A 19,054-nucleotide genomic window follows, 5' to 3' on the forward strand; every position below is an offset into this window, starting at 1 on the left:
CCGTTTCTCCCTGAAATAAGACGTCCCACGAAAATAAGCCCTAGTGTGTTTTTCGTGGCAATAAGACCCAGTCTAATTTTCGGGGAAAGTTGGAAGGACAGAATGGGGAGATTTATCAAAGTGTTTAGAAAATTTTATTTTCTGGGGTTGGAGAAGGGGATAAAAATATCTTCCAATTTGTTTTAAAAGTAACCTCAAAAGTGTCTTTGTATATATTCAAACAGAATTTGGGCTTCGCGATTATGTCCCACTAACTATTACAATTCTGCCACAATTAGTTGACAAAACCTATTAATACATGGAATGCACTACACAACAAATAATGAAAAATCAAAAAAAGTCTCAAAAGTAATAAATAGTGAAAAAGACTGTACCAGAAAAGGACAAAGAAACGCAAACAGAAAAATGTGCAGATTATTCAGCGACACTGATTGATCTCCCCCAATGTTTTATTTTGAGAGTGGGACAATAAGTGGGGAAATGCTTTCTATGGGATTTCCTGATCTATCGTTTTCTTTATTGGGATAATATTGTCACAGTCATTTGTGGATAGAGAGAGATTATAACGATAGATTGAGAGAGAGGGATGGATGGATGTGTGTGTAAGTAATTGAATGAATAAAAATATGGGTAGATGGATATAGATAGGTGGATGAATGGATAGGTAGGTGGATGGATAGATGGGTGAGTGAGTGAATGTATGATAGATACGTAGGTGCATAAATGGATGGATGGATACCTGTATTATTAGTAATAGTAATACGTTTTTTTTTTTGCATTGGTCCTATGACTTTTTCATGATTTCATGGGAGATTTCTGCCTCGAGGGGTCCTGTTGACTAAAGTAGGAATTGTGCAAATTTAACAATGAATTCTAAAATTCTAATTTCTAGAAAGGATTCCCATATTGGGACAATTCTCCCATTTGCAGTTTTCATTGTTGACTCTCTAGAAATCTGGGTTTAGTAAATGTGTTTAGGCTTATTGTTTGTGAATAATACACGTGACTTTATGAAGTTTAACTTTTTCTACTGGTGGTAAATATGCGGTTTGTGTTTAAGTGTTTATAGCAGATGAGCGCACAGTGGAAGATTATCCATTTGCTCTGAAAAGAGCAGCAACATTGTAAATGTGGATTCGTCATTAGTGGAAGGTGTCTGCTGAGTCCATTGGGGTTTTTGTAGCCCTTTTGTGAATTCCCCCCAACTTCTCTGGAAATATCCCTCCTCTAATATCCCCTAATTCTCGGGAGCAATCACGTTATCCAGATATTTTACAAACCATTCATTTAATGCTATTTTTTTTTGAACCTGGCAATGTAGATTAACATTCAGCCTAATTATGGTGCCAGTATTTTATGATTTTTGTCTGATTGTTTGATTCTTGGGGATAAATAGTGTAGAATTCAAATCTTGGAATACACAGAAATATAAATATTTCAATGTTCAGGTGCTAAATCTTTAAAATACATTTTAAAAGAAAATGGAGAATCCCATCGAAAAAAAGATTATTTGCAAAGTCTTTTTAATGGTGTATAGTTAGAGGTGTGTGATTACTGCCATTAGATGTCTGTGGTTCTACTCTATAACACGGCGCTCTCTACTGAGCTGCACTCTATGCGTTTTATTGTGATTGCTATCACGAGATGTCAGAAAATTGCGGTCACCTGAAAGTTGTAAATGTGAAGCAATTACCGGTGGTATGTGTCTGCTAATCTATTTGGTTTCCATGGTGACTGCCCCACTTTTAGAACTTGACACCACTTTTCAGATCAAAAAGTTCTATTGTATATTTTGACATTCACCGGGTTTTTTCACTAGATAGCATTTGAATTCTACTCTTTACATTTTCTTTTTTCCTGCATCCTTTATGTTCACGGAGATTGCTCGGGCGTGTGGTGACTTAGAGAACGAGCTGGCGTTAAAACGTGTGATTCAGCGGACACAATAAGCTCCTGTCTGTGCCCAGCAGCAGGTCCATTTGTCACTTTGCGTGTCCTTAAAGCACATGTGTGGAATAGAATGGACTTCACAGGTTCCCCGGAGAGCATTGCGTGATTTTTCTTTTTTTTTATATATATAAGGTCCTGGCAAAGTTAAAGACCTATATTAAGAGCACAGATTGATCATTTTATAAATATATATTCAGTAAGGAAGGCGAACACCTCAGCAGACATATCTCACATAAAGCATGCAATGACATATTATAGATAAAAACACGTATCAGCCTTTTTGTATCAGTCTTTTTAGTCACCATAGGGTTTTCATTTATTAATTATATTCATTTATTATTCATAGGCAATTACAATTCACGTATACAGCCTGGTTCTGTGCTCCATTAGCTTGCCTGCTATGCCATTGTAGGCCACTGATATCTAATCCTTGCAGCCCATCAGGGTTATATACTGAAGGAAGAATCACTGGGAATTCAAAGTATATTATATTAGTAAATTATTGAAGTTCTCAAAGTCAATTCCTTTACACTGTTTTGGCCTAAAATGTTTAATTCACTTGGCATCTCCATTCTCACTTTAGTATATGGCCCTATATATTTTGCTCAAATACATTTCCCATACATTGAATAAAGGCTGGTTTAGCATCATGAGTATTGTAGTTTAGAAACATCTGGGATGACAAAGCTGGCCATCTCCGCTGTAGGCTACATACTGGCTGACCACCAGAAACTCCTAGTTACCAAGTTATCCATAAGGGTTCTAGGTTATAAAAATATCAAGCTGTATATAAACAGTGGGGGGATTTGGGGCATATTAAGCTAATGTTCTTGCAGGTAGCTAAATACAGAGCTGCCATGAGAAATTTTGGGGCCCCTTACACAGCTCAAGGCCTGGGCCCCCTTGACCTGTCCCAGGCCTGCCCCCATTCCACCACAAAATCACAGGTACTTAGAGCTGTGGTCAGTGCATAATACTCTCAGAAATCTTCTAAATTAAGTGAAACAGTTTTCCCCCATTAAATTCCATCTCTCTCTCTCCCCCCCAGCTACCTCTCCCCCAAGCTCCATCTCCTTCTCCATAGCTTCACCGACCCTCTCCCCCAGCTCTACCTCCCAGTCCCCCCCGCTCCATCTCCCTCTCTTCCCCCAGCTCCATCTCCCTCTCTTCCCCCAGCTCCATCTCCCTCTCTTCCCCCAGCTCCATCTCCCTCTCTTTCCCCAGCTCAATCTCCCTCTCTTCCCCCAGCTCCATCTCCCTCTCTTCCCCCAGCTCCATCTCCCTCTCTTCCCCAGCTCCATCTCCCTCTCTTCCCCCAGCTCCATCTCCCTCTCTTCCCCCAGCTCCATCTCCCTCTCTTTCCCCAGCTCCATCTCCCGCTCTTTCCCCAGCTCCATCTCCCTCTCTTTCCCCAGCTCCATCTCCCTCTCTTTCCCCAGCTCCATCTCCCTCTCTTTCCCCAGCTCCATCTCCCTCTCTTTCCCCAGCTCCATCTCCCTCTCTTTCCCCAGCTCCATCTCCCTCTCTTTCCCCAGCTCCATCTCCCTCTCTTTCCCCAGCTCCATCTCCCTCTCTTCCCCCAGCTCCATCTCCCTCTCTTCCCCCAGCTCCATCTCCCTCTCCTCCCCAGCTCCATCTTCCTCTCCTCCCCAGCTCCACCTTCCTCTCCCCCCCAGCTCCACCTTCCTATCCCCTCCAGCTCCACCTTCCTCTCCCCCCACTCCATCTCCCTCTCTCATAGCTCCACCTGCCTCTCCCCCCCCCCGCTCCACCTTCCTCTCCCCCCGCTCCACCTTCCTCTCCCCCCCCAGCTCCACCTTCCTCTCCCCCCCTCCCCACCTCCCTCTCTCATAGCTCCACCTGCCAGCACCACCTGCCAGCACCACCCACCCTTACCCCCAGCTCCATTTCCTCTTTCTCCTAGCTCGATCTACCTTTCTCCCACTGCATCCCTACTTATAGCTCCATCTCGCATTCTCCTCTTAGATTAGTCTCCCTTAGTTTCTCCCAGGTCCATCTCCCCTGCTCACCTAAGCTTCATTACCTTCTCTCCTCCCAGGTCCATCTCCAGCATTACAGAGCACCTCCCATGATGTGTGATGTTGGAGGAAGCACTACTGGGGGAGGGGCTTAAAACATCATTAACCTTCTCTCTTCTTCAGTATCTTCCTGACTCACACACTGCACTGTGAAGTAACTGGTCTCTACAGACAGGTAGACTATTAAATAATGTGGTGGCACTGAGGCCCTAACCATATAGCTCCGACTACAAGAGGATGCGTTTTACACCTGGACTTGCAGCAGATCATCCATTGCTTCTGCCCAAGCAGAAGCATAATAGGCCGCAGAGGAGATCTTCGGTTCCAGCACCTTCCAGAGATGATTTGGAAGAGAACCTCAGCAGGCCATCACCTGTAAGGGGAAGCAACCCAACCACACACCTGCTGTCACTCTCGTCCTCCATCTCTGCATCTCACTCTAGAGTTGCACCGTCTCACATGAGACGGAGTATAGATACAATCCTGCCCAGCAGAGTTGTGGCGCTGCCAGGCTACACAACCTACAGGAGCCACTAAATTACAAAGCTGGGACTCAAAGGGCTAGTTTGACTAAGCAGACCCTGCCACAGCCAACTTAGACTACCCCCACTACTAGGCCCTTCACTCCCATTATAGTCTTGGCTCCATCCCCACTAGTCGTCCATGACGATAACATTGCTGAAACACTGCCTACAGGGAGAGCTGGCAGAATCCACTACTACAGGGAGCAGTAAGTCCCCTGATCTACAGGAGCCTGGTCACATGACCACAGAGTGCACAAGCAAGTCCAATCACTACCAATCACATGATCCTCTGAAAGTCAACAATAGAATGTCTTGTTTTTTTACAAATGCAGAGATGAAGTGTTGGGATAAGGACACTTTGACATCATATGTTGCAAGCTACATCTTCCAGAATGCTCGTACAGCCAAAATGCTCTCAAGGCCTCATGGGAGTTGTAGTTCATAACATTTGGGATGCCAAGGTTGCCTACCCCTGCACTAGTGCTTAGAATTGCTTACATATTGTCTTACAAATTACTCTTCAATGAATAACTTGTATACGTTTTGGCTAGAGCATATTTCACAACTTTGGTATGGGTGGGCCAGTGTGGAGAAATGTTGAGAACGACATAAGGGGTATGATGCGAGTGCACGTCAGGCTGACAATCCATCTTGTTCTCTAGATCCACACAGGGGCAGGAAAGACCCACACAGGGACTGGACCCCAAAAATTAAACTATCCAGAAAAACCAGGGACAGTTGTTCGGTATTCTTTTTTTTTAAATTCTTTATTTTAATGGTGCATGGTAAGATTACTTGCATTACAATGACTACGATGTTGTTACATACAGAAAGGAAAACGGGTTAGTGGTTCGTCATTTGAGTCTGCACACATTTTTAACTTTTTCAAACAGGTTACGTTACTGGTGTGGTCCCTAGTGTAGGGTTGTGCACCCATGTCGTTTGCCTAGCTGCGTTTAGGTTCAGTGCTGTTACGTGCCCTAGCTCATCTCTTGGTTATTCTGGCATAATGCATGTTCGTGATGAGCAGGGTAGGTGCTATAGTCTAGTCTAGATCTTGTCTGGTTACCACGGGTTGCTATGTGATGTGCGTTGTGGTGTTGTGGTACGCGTTGGTAGGTACCCCTAACCAAGGGGGTGGCGGGGGGGGGAAGGGTGAGTGTTGTATTCTGCGTGTCCCTTCTGAGGCTAAGTGTGGGCTGGTGGGCCCGGTTGCATTCTAAGAGGTATAAACCGACCTAAACAAGTGTGTGAACGGGAAAACGAAACAAATACAAAGGAAAAATGAAAAATTGCACATAATACAGTCGTATAAAACAGTTGCAAATCAAGAGTCCGTTAAGACCTATCGGACCATGTCCGTGGTGTAGGCGGCTGAGTTCCCATTAAACCGGCTATGGGGTACAGGTTTGCGTCAGGGAGTTGTGTGTGAACTCCCCGAGGGTCGAGGTATAAAGGAGGACGCCGTGGCAGGATCCCCCATCTGAGACGTGCCTCCCGTATTCCTGTGTGTCTCTGTGAGTCCTAGCGTAGCTAGTATAGCAGGTATGTCCGTCTCCGACGTGACCCTGTAGGTGTTGTCATTGTGCGTGAATGTCAGGACCCTGGGTGCCCCCCAGCGATACTGCACTCCTGTTGTCCTCAGGCGGCTGGTTAGTGTGTGCATTGTTCTCCTCCATTGTAGGGTTGCCCTTGTCAGGTCCTGGAAAAAAAGTAATTGGGCATTTTCAAAGTTCAAGGGTGTCTTGCCTTTTACTGCCGTTAGTATGGCTATTTTATCTTGCGTCGTGGTGCAGCAGATGATGACGTCTCTTGCTCCCGTGGGAGGCGAGTTGGGCCCAGGTGGTAGGCGGTAAGTGCCCTGTAGGGTGATTTTTCGGGCAGCTTGGGGTGGCAATATCGTGTTCAGGAGCCTCCTGATGTAGTGAGGTATTTCGGCTTGGGGGATTGTAGCGGGTACCCCTCGGAGTTTGATATGGGTGCGGCGTAGGTGGTCCCCCTGGGCGGATATCTGCGCTGCCAGCGCCTGTTGGGTCATTTGTAGGTCCTGCAAGGATTTTTGTAGGTGGGACATGTCACCCGTGATTTGTGCTACGTTCTCCTCCAGTGTAGTTACCCTGGTTGTATTTTGCCGTACCTCTGTTTTTATGGTGCTTATGTCCGCGGTAATGAAATCCTGGAGTGCCTGCATCCATATTTGGAGGTCCTGTTTCGTGGCCAGAGTGTGTTCCCCAGATTCCGTGGCGGATTCCTGAAGGGTTGGGAGTGTGACCCGTTGTGTCCCTTCTGTTGTGGCCGCCTGTGATAGGGGTGGAGGTACAGGCTGCATCTTAGGTGTTGGTGCTGCCTGTGGCTGGTCAGTGGGTTGAGGCTGCTTCGTTGGATCAGAGGTAGTCCGTGGTGAGGATGACAGCGTGGGCCGTGTTAGTGCAGTGGAGGGCTCCTCCGCCGCCATTTTAGGTGGAGCCTTGCGTTGCAGCAGTTCTCCGATGCCGGGTTGTTCTGCTGGGGAGTTCTGCCGGCCTTTCTGAGAGCGGCGTGACATTGCTGTTGAAGTGTCCGCGGGTATCGCAGGGGTCCCCCTTTCCCCTCTTGGCTCGTTATATCCCCAGATGCCGTCGAGGTAAGTCTCCAGGATGTGGAGTGTGGGCTGGCGGTAGGCCTGAGTTTTGCGTTTGGCCTTACCGGTTCTCGAGGGCTGGAAAAAGGGCATCAGCTTGTTCCTCTCGGTGCCCTGGTTCAATCGGTGTTGTTTTCAGGTTGGTTTTTCAGCGTGATTTTGCCTTTTTTGTCGGTTAGAGTTAGTTTTCAGCGGGAGCTAGCAGAATGTGCGTCTTGTCGGGATCAGTCCCTGGCTCCGCCCCAGTTGTTCGGTATTCTACAGGCAAATCTGGCGTTGGTAAAACCAATTCGATAGATTGTACATACAACTTGCCATGGCTTAACAGGTTAAGATGTACTCCCTCCTCCCTCCCAAATATTTGGTAGTGTTAGGGTTAAATGCATTAAGATTCATTTATAGTTAAACAATTAAGGAACCACATCTTTCCTGATCCTGATCCTGAGAGAAACTACTAGACAAGTGACAACAATACATATACAACTGTGCAGCCTCCTCTAATGCCTAACAATTGTAACAATATGTTTGAATAACTGCTTACCCTCGCTGTTGTGGCATTTAAGCCTGATGTGACATAACCTTGCACAAATAAAATAAAGAATAATAAAAAAAAAAACAATTAAGGAGACGGAGAAAATATGTGCGATCACACACTTTGTTAAGCCGTTTTTGCCGATTATTATTTTTTTTGTAATGCAGTTCCCATTTTTTGGATTCCAAGCTGTTTTTCCATTCACACAAGCCAATAATCCTCTACAGTGTATCCGCACCAGTGTCATTTAGCAGAATGCGGAGCATATTATCCATCTTCTAAAGTGACATTCGGAGATGGTTAAATGGTTGGTTTTGTAGTTTTGTTTTTATTATTATTTATTTTACGATTAGTTTTGGAATGATGAGATAGAGGGTTAATGGTCCTCCTGGGCCTTTCACACATTCCTGTTGGTTGAAATGTAACGTGGACATCTCACGGCCAATAGGAACCTGAGGTATTTGTGCTGCCATGCTTTGCCATCTTCAATGACTTGCGGTATCCTATGGCTGCCTAAACTCCCATGAGGCTTTGCCAGACGGGTGAATTTTCCTGTCCAGGATCCTGCCCTTTTGTTGTACCGGATAGCCTTTCACACATCCTGAGCATTCCTCAATTCTTTAACACTGTCATCTGTTTACTATTCCATGTTTCTACTACTTAATCTGTAATATAAATATAGAAATAAAGAGTGTGTATAGCACCCCCTCCATGGGCAGCATTACTGTGTGTGCACTGTGCTTTTGTGTAGGGTTGTGCTCTGTCTGCATCTAGTTGTGTGTTTGCGGAGTATACACTGTGTGTATGTGTAAGTGTGTGCACTCTGTATAGTTATGTGAGCTGCATGTATAATGTGTGTGTGAAGGTCTGTAATATATGTGCATAGATGTGTATGCTGTGTGTACACTGTGTTTGTGTTGTACTCTGCTGGTGGTGCGTACACTGTGAAACTATGTACATAGAATATTTAGATGTGTATTGCAAATGTTTGTGTGTGAGTCATGCACACAGAGGGTGTGTATTTATTTTGTATTCTCTTTGTTGTTGTTTTTGTTTTCTATCATTTTTTTGTCTGGGTTGAGGAGTTACTTATTCTACCTTCCTGTAGGACATGCTGAAACACACCCCTGAGGAACACCCGGATTATCCATGCTTGCTGGATGCCCAGAGGAACATCAAGCAGCTGGCCGAGAGGATAAACAAAGGAATGCGCAGCGCGGAAGAGGCAGAAAGAGACACCAGGATCCTTCAGGAGATCGAGTCCCACATTGAAGGCATGGAGGATGTACGTACTGGGATTTAGTTTTGCTGTGGTTTTTTTTTTTTTTTTGCATCTATGATTGATTTACTGTCATACAATTAGTAAGTACATGTAACATGCTGGAAATGGTAATGCTTTTCAAATTTCTATCTACAGCTCCAGGTTCCTTTCCGCAGATTTGTACGTCAAGAGATGGTGTCAGAAGTGGTAAGACAAAATTGTGATATTTGGTTTCCTTAGAAAACTATTTGTTGTCTTGGAGTCACTTTAAAGAAAGGTTATCATACCATCTAAAGCTCTAGATCAGTGGTTCTCAAACCAGTCCTCGTGGCCCACCAACAGTCCAGGATTTATGTATTTCCATGTTTTATTCCAATGGAGATACTAATAAAACCTGGACTGTTGGTGGGTCTTGCGGACTGGTTTAAGAACCACTGCTCTAGATAATCTACAGATAGAAAAAGTATACAACTATACATGCATTCATGCCATCTAGAACTTTACTGCTATGTCATCAGTGCTGCAGTGGAGTTTTGTCCATTATGGGATCAAAGTAATTGAGAATATGTCCCCCGTCCCTCAATAAATAATACAGGGCAGGGATGTAACATCTGATTTGCCATATAGAATATATTCTGCCATAATAAGGATGTGTCCATATTACAGGTTAATGAGAAATGATCAATCACAGATACGAAAATTACATCATTTAATTTGTGTAAATGTTTCTATTCTTTGCCTGAATTTCAGTCATTTGAAACCGCTTGAACATATTTTCAGCATGTAGAGAGAAACATTTTAACTTTGTGCTTCTACTTTTGGGAACTATTGGGATGGATACATTTTAATTTACTTCACATATAAGGTGATTGTACTGTTTACACATATATCTCTAAAATGACAATATGTAGTAATTAAGTATTTCACTAGATATAGCAATGAGCAAGTGTCGGGTACCCATCGTATCATCACTTTGAATACAGAACTATAAAATGCCATTGGGACACGATTTAACCAATTGTGTATTTTTTAATCCGTGCCATGTTGCGTTATGCACTAACCCTTTTTCCTCTTTATTTTCTTGCTAATCAGAAAGCTGTCGGCGCTAAGAAGGAGAGATCACTCTTTCTCTTCACAGACCTGCTGATTTGCACCAGCGCAAAACGGAAATCTGGTTCGCTGCGCCGCAGTTCCATGAGCCTGTGAGTGTTTGGACATGGGAGAAAAGCTGGGCTCTCAGCATTATTAGCGTAGACATGTACATCACCATCACTAGCGTGGGTTCTGTGCAAAATAATAGAATGGCAATTTCCTGGTAATTTCTCATAAACAAAAACTTTGTCACATAGTTGTCTAGGTTGAAAAAAAGGCACATCAAGCAGCTAGGTTGAAAAAAAGGCAAAAGTCCTTCACGTTCAACCTTGAAACCCATTCTTTCATGCTGTTGATACAAAAGAAAGCAAAAAACCCAATTGTAGCCATTTCCAATTATGCCTGAAAAAGAGGAAAATATCCTTCTTGACTCTATAATGACAATCAGATTTCTCCATGCATGAACAACCTGTTCACATACATATCAATTATATCCTTAAATATAATGTTTATATAAAAAAAAAAAAAGCATCCAAACCTTTAATTATTATCTATAGAATCTGATAAGACAACCTCTTTAGGTAGAGGCTCTAATGTTATTTTATTTTTTTTAGCCTTTCCTCATAACTAATGTTTTCCATATCCTTTACTGACTTTAGTTGTTCATTTCTAGACATTTCTAGTTCTGCAATATCTTTCTTTAAAACTGGTACCCAAAGGTGTACCGCATGTTCATGGTGGGGTCTTACCATTGATTTGTAAAGAGGCAAAAGTATATTTTAAATTACGTGAATCAAAATCCCTTTTTAGACATGAACGCACCTTACTAGCTTTTGCAACAGCAGACCGGCATTGCCAGGTTTGTTATCTATAATGGTCCCCAAGTCTTTCATTTAAGGTTATCCCTCACTTAATTCCAATTAATGTTTAAGTGGCTTGTGAATTCCTTATTCCAAAATGCTGGATTTTACATTTATCTGTATATCTGTTCCTTGTTTTTAATGAAAACCTCTGGGCATCCAGCAATTACTTACTGACTGTTGGACAATGAATTACTGCCTGTTGGAGCTGGAAGGAGAGATTCTCACTTCCAGGTTTGCAATTTGTCAGGATTAGATGACAGGAGAAGCGATTTGTTTTGCTGGGTTTCCTGTGTCTCAAGTGAAGCCGTGGGAATAATGGCAACTTCTAGTGAAAGGGGGGAATCTTCAATTCAGGGACTGGCAACATTGGATATTTTCCTTCCAGGAATTACAACTCCCATTGTGCTAAGCAAGCCACCTGCATGACATGGCATGGTTTCCTTCTATTGTCTCTGGGGTATGTCCAAGGCTGTCTCAGAGATGTGTTACAGTTTTTAATGCTGTTTGATGGCTGTTTATTAGATGATAAAAATCATCGTGGCCCGTCTCATGACACAAACATGACAAATAAGAATGTAATTGACAAAAAGAGAAAATGTCCCTGGGTACTTTTTAAAGGGACAATGAATATGCTCACAGCATGCGATCCTAGTAATTATATATGTGATTCTACTTCTGTGAGCCTGTGGGCAAAGTGAAACGGGATTCTAAAACAGCAGCCAAGGGTAAAACAAAAACTGTAATCTCAGATAATCCACATTGTTCTTCACTAAAGAGTGAATTGCCAGCAATTCAAAGTGAATTTAGGAAAGCATTGGGAGGCTATTGCGCATGCACAGCAGAAGGCATCTCCTCATAGGGATGCAGAGCGTGGAGACCCTGAACGTCCGTTCTGTACAGCACTGACCCAGGAAACACCTCTAGTGGAGTCTGAAAGGCATTGCTTACACTAAAAAGCCAGCAGGGACTGACGATAGACATCAAAACTACCAATTGTTCTGGTGACTATAGTGTCCCTTTAACCCCTTAAGGACCAAACTTCTGGAATAAAAGGGAATCATGACATGTCACACATGTCATGTGTCCTTAAGGGGTTAAATAATGATATTGCTATACTCCAAATATAACATTTTGTTTCTGTTTTTTGGAGCAGCAAGTGGTAAATGTGTCACAATGCACACAGGGTTTTTTAACATCAAACCCATGGCCTTCTATTCTTGTTCTGTGTGGTTTTCATGTTATTACAGTTTCTTGTCTATAAATACCTGTTAAATAATGTTAGCAAATAAACAGAGTTCCACAACAATCTGGTATATGTTGGCGCCACCGTGTGGTTGTTCTTGGAAAACCAAATAGTTTTATTTTATTTTTTGGTTCTTTATTTCAGATACACAGCCGCAAGTGTCATTGACATCTCCAGCAAGTACAAACTTCTCTGGAAACTGCCACTGGAGGATGTGGATGTTGTGAAAGGTATGTGATCGACGTGTAACTTAACATTTACCCGACCTCAGGCTGTCAATCAATTTATACAATTACCATTCTACGAACCAGGATGAAGTATCTGTAAAAATAGTGGAGATATTTACAAAACAATCTCTTTAAACATGGATAATGTGAAAACTAAACCCTGTAGCCAAATCGTTTTATTAATCTAAAGACAACTCAAAACATCACAGAACCTTTTAAAGAGGAACCGTCACTTTATGGAAATCAACACTCAAATAAAACATCACATATGATTTACAGAAAAAAAAAAAAAAATCTAAACAATTTTTATGTGATGCTTCCTTTTATTTTCAAATGTTTATTATTAAAGATTTAATAGTTGATATCACAATCCAGTTCAGTCCTGGCACAGGCAGGGCACACATTGTACCGGAGAAGGGGAAAATCGCAGGATTGTGTCTCCAACTCAACTCATTTTATTTAATGACAGAATTTATAATCAATAACTGACAAATGATTGAGCCAGTTTCTGCATTTCATTTCATTTGTATGGCTTCCTATACACCTATTTATTTTTAAATATACCGTACTTTACTAAAAATTATAGTAAAATGAATGTGAAGCGAAGGTTCCACAATAGCATCTGTAAGAGAAATAGGGAACAGCCATTCTCCTTGAATCCAGTGTCATCATGTCTATATCACACACATTGTGTCCTTCTCATCCTCAGGGACCTCCCAGGCCTCCAACAGAGACAGCATTCAGAAGACGATCTCCAGGCTCGATGAAGACCTTAGCACCATGGGGCAGATCAGCAAGCTCTCGGAGACATTAAGTTTCCCTCACCAGGTCAGAGACAATCAGATTTCTGTAAAACCCACAGTGCTGCCCCCATGATATGTAGATGGTGTAGGACACCGCATTCTGCGAAGTAACAAAAATAGGGCCACCTGTTGGGAATTGTCGAGGACTGCAAGGTACTGATAAACTTCCTGTAGTAGTTCACTAGTGGATCTTGCACATTATTGCACCATTTGTGCATCAGGCACTCTGATCAGAGACAAAAGTGCAGGGTGCAGCCGTGTAACAATTCTAAGTACCATAACCACTACAGCTCATTAAAGTGGTTATGGTGCTAGTATGCTGTACATGCCATCTAAAACTGGGTCTCCGGCAGCCCATTTTCTCAGCTGCTGCATGGGTAACACAGAAGTGAATTTCCACATTAGTGCCCACAGTTTAGGCACAAACTAGACTAAGAGTGCCGAGATATCTCACCCCTGTGGTATCAGGCTGTACCAGAGGAACCGGGGTTTATGTGCTGGGTAGAAGCAGTGTACCCAAACCAAAAAAGCACATCACCCACACAGTGAATTGTAGTGTAGTGCTTAGAGTGACACAAATCAGAATGTTTAAAGAGTATTGTCAGGATTAAGCTAATACACGGCTCAAAGGGGAAAATTCGAATACATTGTGAAATGTACCCAATTGCTATGTGTATTTGTTCTTTGTGCTGGGAACAGAAATTACAAATAGACTTTACTTTCACATTATACCTGAATGTTTTAATGAAAGAACACCATCTCACATTTCATTCAGTTATAATAACACAGATCTCACACAGAACGGTCCAAAGTATCCATGAGAGTGATTTCTCAGTCCATAAACAAGCTTTGGCAGAGGATGGATGAATTATTTTAATGTTTGAGGTGTGAACTATTCTGTATCGTATAGAGTAAAAAATGGGTTGCAAGAGAATACTGAGAACGGGCAGCAGCTGAAATAGCCTGCCCTTCGGTCGGTCCCCGCTCAGTTCTCAAGCTGTTTTTTGCTCATCTTGTGCCATTACAGAGAGAACTTCTTTGAAACATATCAGACTGGTCCCACCCATACGGGCAGTCCAGATCCGAAATGCCAGCAAGTTCCCTCTGCACGAGAGACACAGCAACCCCAGACGATTGTTTCAGCCTTGTTAGGCATCATCAGTGAGGCATAGCTGATATCTCCCTAGGCACCGTGAGCAAGGGGTCCACGTCTGGATTATCCCTTTAAACTTGTGGAGAGTAAAAAATGGGTCGCAAGAGAATACTGAGAACGGGCAGCAGCTGAAATAGCCTGCCCTTCGGTCGGTCCCCGCTCAGTTCTCAAGCTGTTTTTTGCCAAGTACCACTGCCTGCTCACGGTGCCTAGGGAGATATTAGCTATGCCTCACTGATGATGCCTAACAGGGCTGAAACGATCGTCTGGGGTTGCTGTGTCTCTCGTGCAGAGGGAACTTGCTGGCATTTCGGATCTGGACTGCCTGTATGGGTGGAACCAGTCTGATATGTTTCAGAGAAGTTCTCTCTGTAATGGCACAAGATGAGCAAAAAACAGCTTGAGAACTGAGCGGGGACCGACCGAAGGGCAGGCTATTTCAGCTGCTGCCGTTCTCAGTATTCTCTTGCGACCCATTTTTTACTATTCTGTATCGTATGGATAAAGCGATCCAGAAGCAGAGAATGATCTGGAGAATCGGGAAAGCCGCTTTTTACTTTTTACTAGGAAAGCTTGCAATTGCCAGACGATAACTTAAATATTGTCATAGGTGCAACCAAGCACACCTTACCCTGAGAATTCCCTGCATGAAGGCTGCACTTGTTGGTACGTAGCCAGGTTCGATGAAATAGAAAGTGGTGACAAGTCAGTCCAGGAACAAGTTATCAGGAACAAGAGAGCAATACTGAAATTTAATTGGCTCATCATCAAAACCACATCTAAGCAAGTTTATAACAGAATGCAAAATATCTTATTATTTCTCATTTTTAATAAAAATGCAAACTAATATTCTTTTCTGATCTCTTTTTTTGAAAAAGAAAAAATGTTGTTTGTTTGTTTAAAAAAAAATTATGAAACCGCACATTTTAGGACAAAATAGCCAATTCAGCTGATTCAAAAACATATTCCTTTTTCTGGTGTTTTGGCATTACATTTGCAGTTCTTTCATCAGCTTTCCATAGTTTATTATGTAACACTGATAGTACCTGGATTTAGAAATTGAATAATTTTATAATGAATCATAGCAATGCAAAATGATATTCCCAGTTACAAAGTAACTTCTAGGCCATGGGTAGGCAACCTTCGGCACACCAGATGTTGTGTACTGGCAAAACATCATGGGACATGAAGTGCATAACATCTCAAGTTCCGAAAGTTGCCTACTGTAACGAAACTCCCGTGCTTCGTGTCATACGTTCTTTCGTACTCTCCCGAAATGCTAGCTGCTTGAGTGAGTATAGCCCGTTCACATAGTACACTAGTTCGTACTCTCCCAAAATCTAAGCAGGTTGTGAGAAAAAATCAATTGTTTCGTCATTCGCATACCCAGACATCAGTCGAGACTTGATGAAGGGTACAACAGGAATGTTTTATTCTGACAAAATGGCCCACTTATATACACCCCCACAAATATTAAATCCCTGGATAGCCTGGATCTGAGCTCCATAACAAATAGTGTTGAGATCCTAGGAACACGGCTGAATCACCACGAGGTAAAGTTTTGACCGACCGCTCACGTGGCATCTGCCCAAATCAGTTCCAGAGAATCAGGAGTAGCAGTCGGTCACCTTCGGGAGTTCCCAAACAAACCAAAAGTCGAACGGTTCCCCTGGCTCATGGATAGCGAATGTTCACCTTGTTCATGCGAATACTCCTACGAAACAGCGCTCTCCTTGCTTGTCGTGAAAAGAAGCAGGCGTTCGCGGGGTCGATTGTCCGCTTTGCAGTTCCAGACACTTGACGACCAGGTACCGCTGCCTGCTTTCGGGAGACAAGATGGCCACTGTTTTCCAGTGCACGTGTTGTTCAGTTATACGAACGGCAGCCACACAGCAAGAGCACTTAAAGGACCACTATAGGCACCCAGACCACTTCAGCTCAATGAAGTGGTCTGGGTGCCAGGTCCCTCTAGGGTTAACCATGCCTGCTGTAAACATAGCAGTTTCAGCCTCTAGTGGCTGTCTCATTGACAGCCGCTAGAGGCGCTTCCACGCTTTTCACAGTGAGAACGCAGGGAAAAATAACTGGGACAATGAAATATGGGGTTTTGTCACACCTACCCCTGCTCTAGGCTAATAGTTGATTTGTAGATATTATAAAAAGAGAAAACGTGAGTGCCCTGAATACATTAAAACATAACCTTTAATAGTAGTAATAAAACCTATTATGGGTGTCCATAATAAGGAAAATAAAATAATAATAATAATAACCTCTGAACAGGACGTGCTAGCTACCAGGATATATACGTTAATTTATTATTAGCATTTATCAGGGATACTTTCTCTTTATTTGATACGACCGAATAGTGGGCATTACCAATAAACCCCATTTCGCATTCAGGCTCTGGGGATTACAAAATATCGTTTTGCTTACACCACCTAGTGAAGGTTTTTGAAAACTTTTGAACAGAACCTTTTTTATATTGTATGCCACAGTTTGTTTTCTAGCCTACTCTTGTGGCGAAGGTCCCTGTGTCTTTAGCACAGGACCGTTTTACCCTCTGTATATACTTCTGTTAATCATTAGTTTATTTCATTGTATATACCTTAGATATCCACTAGCATACATATACTCTTATTCTATTGTATATTGTCTTATTAGAGAATATGTATACACTTTCTACGTCTCTGTTTATTTAGCAACAGAACCCTATCTATCCCTGGATTCTATATTTCTAGAGTTCACAGGATATCTCTACATATTTTCCTATTTTGTGTGTATGTACCTTAGTTTATTATTATTATTGAGTATTTTCCTTATTATGCACACCCATATTAGGTTTTATTACTACTACCGGTATTAAAGGTTATGTTTTAATGTATTCAGGGCACTCACGTTTTCTCTTTTTATAATATTTCTCCAGTTTTTGCTTTAACCCCTTGTACTAGTGCTCCTCTAGCTTCCATTCTTCAGGTTGGTCTTTTCATTTGTGAATATTACATTCAGTTCAGAAGTGATTCGCTACACTGCCACCTACTGTCTTCTGTTAATAGATGTGTCACTCTAAGCACCATAACTACTTCAGAAGACTGTTCTGCTTTAGACATCTGTTCTTCCTAGGTGCAGTGGTGAGTGTAAATAAAATGTAAGCCACTTTGTTGGGAATGTTTCTCCATCAAACTGAGTGCAAGACGTGTTCTTCCCTGCTGGACTACAGCTCCATGGTCTCCCACAGTTTTACGCACCGGAAGGACTTGGACAAATTCATGGTCAAGAGATTGCTGGACAGGCCTAGGGCTGGAGGGATTCCTTACCTTGGTGCTTCTCTCCTAGGTGGACACTGAATGCCAGGGACCTCAGAGGACCTATGCTAAAGGCGCTGAGACTCTGCTTTTGCTGTTTCTTGGCTCTCGTAGTTACACCTCGATATGCATTTCACCCCATTGACACGAGAATATCTTTTTGTTTAAAGTTAAGCATGCTTATATTTTAAGTCTGTTATTTTTCTTGTTTTTTATCTGGCTTCACAGTAAGTCTGGGACTGGTGTGGGCTGACAAATGGCCATCTAGGGCCGCTTCTGGACTGATCTAACAGCTCTTTCCTGTATTGCTCTAACCGCCTTACTATGTTTGTTTTATTAATCTTGTTCTGAAGGCCTAACGCTCAGTGCTATACTGCAGCGTGGTCAGGTTAACCAGTGGTACTTTACTTTTACATTATTCCCATTCTAGCTCTCTCAATATCTTGCAGATGGCTACTAGAGCTGGAACCAAAATATGCCTAATACCTAATCGTATGCCTTTCTAACCCCCTCTCATAACGCTAGGTTTTTAGTTTTTTTGTTATTTCTCTTTTATATATCTAAGTTCTAGTAGATACATTTTCCTATATCGCCTTTATATTTCATTTAAATGTGCAGTCACTCTCTTTATGGATAATATTACACCTCAACGTAGGTTGTTTATTCTGTGATTAACTCGTGACGATCCTCTGTGCAGGTAAATTCATGTAATCTCTGTGTGACGTCTTACTGCACGTCAAACATAAAAATAAAAACCAATACAGCCCTAAAGTACAAATTATTATATGAACCCCTGACCCTCTGGACTGGAAATGTGCCCTCAATGCTAACAAGGAAGTAAGTGCTGGGGGAAAAGGGGATGGATCTCCATTACCTGCAGAGATCAGTTCTATAGCTAATAAAATGTTATTTTAGGGCTTGAAGGGACATTATAGTCATCAAAACTATTTTAGCTTAAAGGGACACTGTAGTCACCCTAGATCACTTCAGCTCATTAAAGTGGTCAGGGTGCTGTGAACCTTCTATTATTATTATTATTATTTATAAAGCACCAACAAGTTCCTTAGCGCTGTACAATGGGTGGACTAACAGCCGCCTAGTGCTGCAATGTTAAACATTGCAGCTCTAAGTCTGCCCTCAGTGGCTGTCTACCAGACAGCCACTAGAGGGCTGCCGAAGTCGTAACAGACTTTTGGTCCCTTATCTGGCGCTGGACGTCCTCACGCTCTGCATGAGGACCTTCAGAGTGAGATTTTTTCCCCATAGGAAAGCATTAATTCAATGCTTTCTTATGAGGAGGTCTAATGTGAGTGCAGCATTTGCCGTGCATGCGCTTCAGATCACACTCGTCGCAGGATGTAGGAGGGGGCAGAGCTTCAATCCAACGCCGAGGGACATCAGCGCTGGGATAAGGTAAGTATATAAAGGGTTTTTAACCCTTTATT

At 42.6% G+C, this 19,054-nt stretch overlaps 1 protein-coding gene across 2 annotated transcripts in view; it reads left to right on the forward strand.

Moving 5' to 3' along the window:
• Positions 1 to 19,054, forward strand: part of ARHGEF17 (Rho guanine nucleotide exchange factor 17) — a 243,454-nt gene that overhangs the window by 185,419 nt on the left and 38,981 nt on the right. For both annotated transcript variants that reach the window (XM_063431681.1, XM_063431689.1), the window contains exons 6-10: positions 8,774 to 8,950; positions 9,083 to 9,133; positions 10,019 to 10,128; positions 12,269 to 12,354; positions 13,061 to 13,179. In XM_063431681.1, coding sequence (XP_063287751.1) covers positions 8,774 to 8,950; positions 9,083 to 9,133; positions 10,019 to 10,128; positions 12,269 to 12,354; positions 13,061 to 13,179 — 543 coding nt within the window. The remainder of the gene's footprint in view (positions 1 to 8,773; positions 8,951 to 9,082; positions 9,134 to 10,018; positions 10,129 to 12,268; positions 12,355 to 13,060; positions 13,180 to 19,054) is intronic.

This window comes from Pelobates fuscus, chromosome 1 (assembly GCF_036172605.1).
Source record: "Pelobates fuscus isolate aPelFus1 chromosome 1, aPelFus1.pri, whole genome shotgun sequence".
In the NCBI taxonomy this organism is placed as follows: Eukaryota; Metazoa; Chordata; class Amphibia; order Anura; family Pelobatidae; genus Pelobates; species Pelobates fuscus.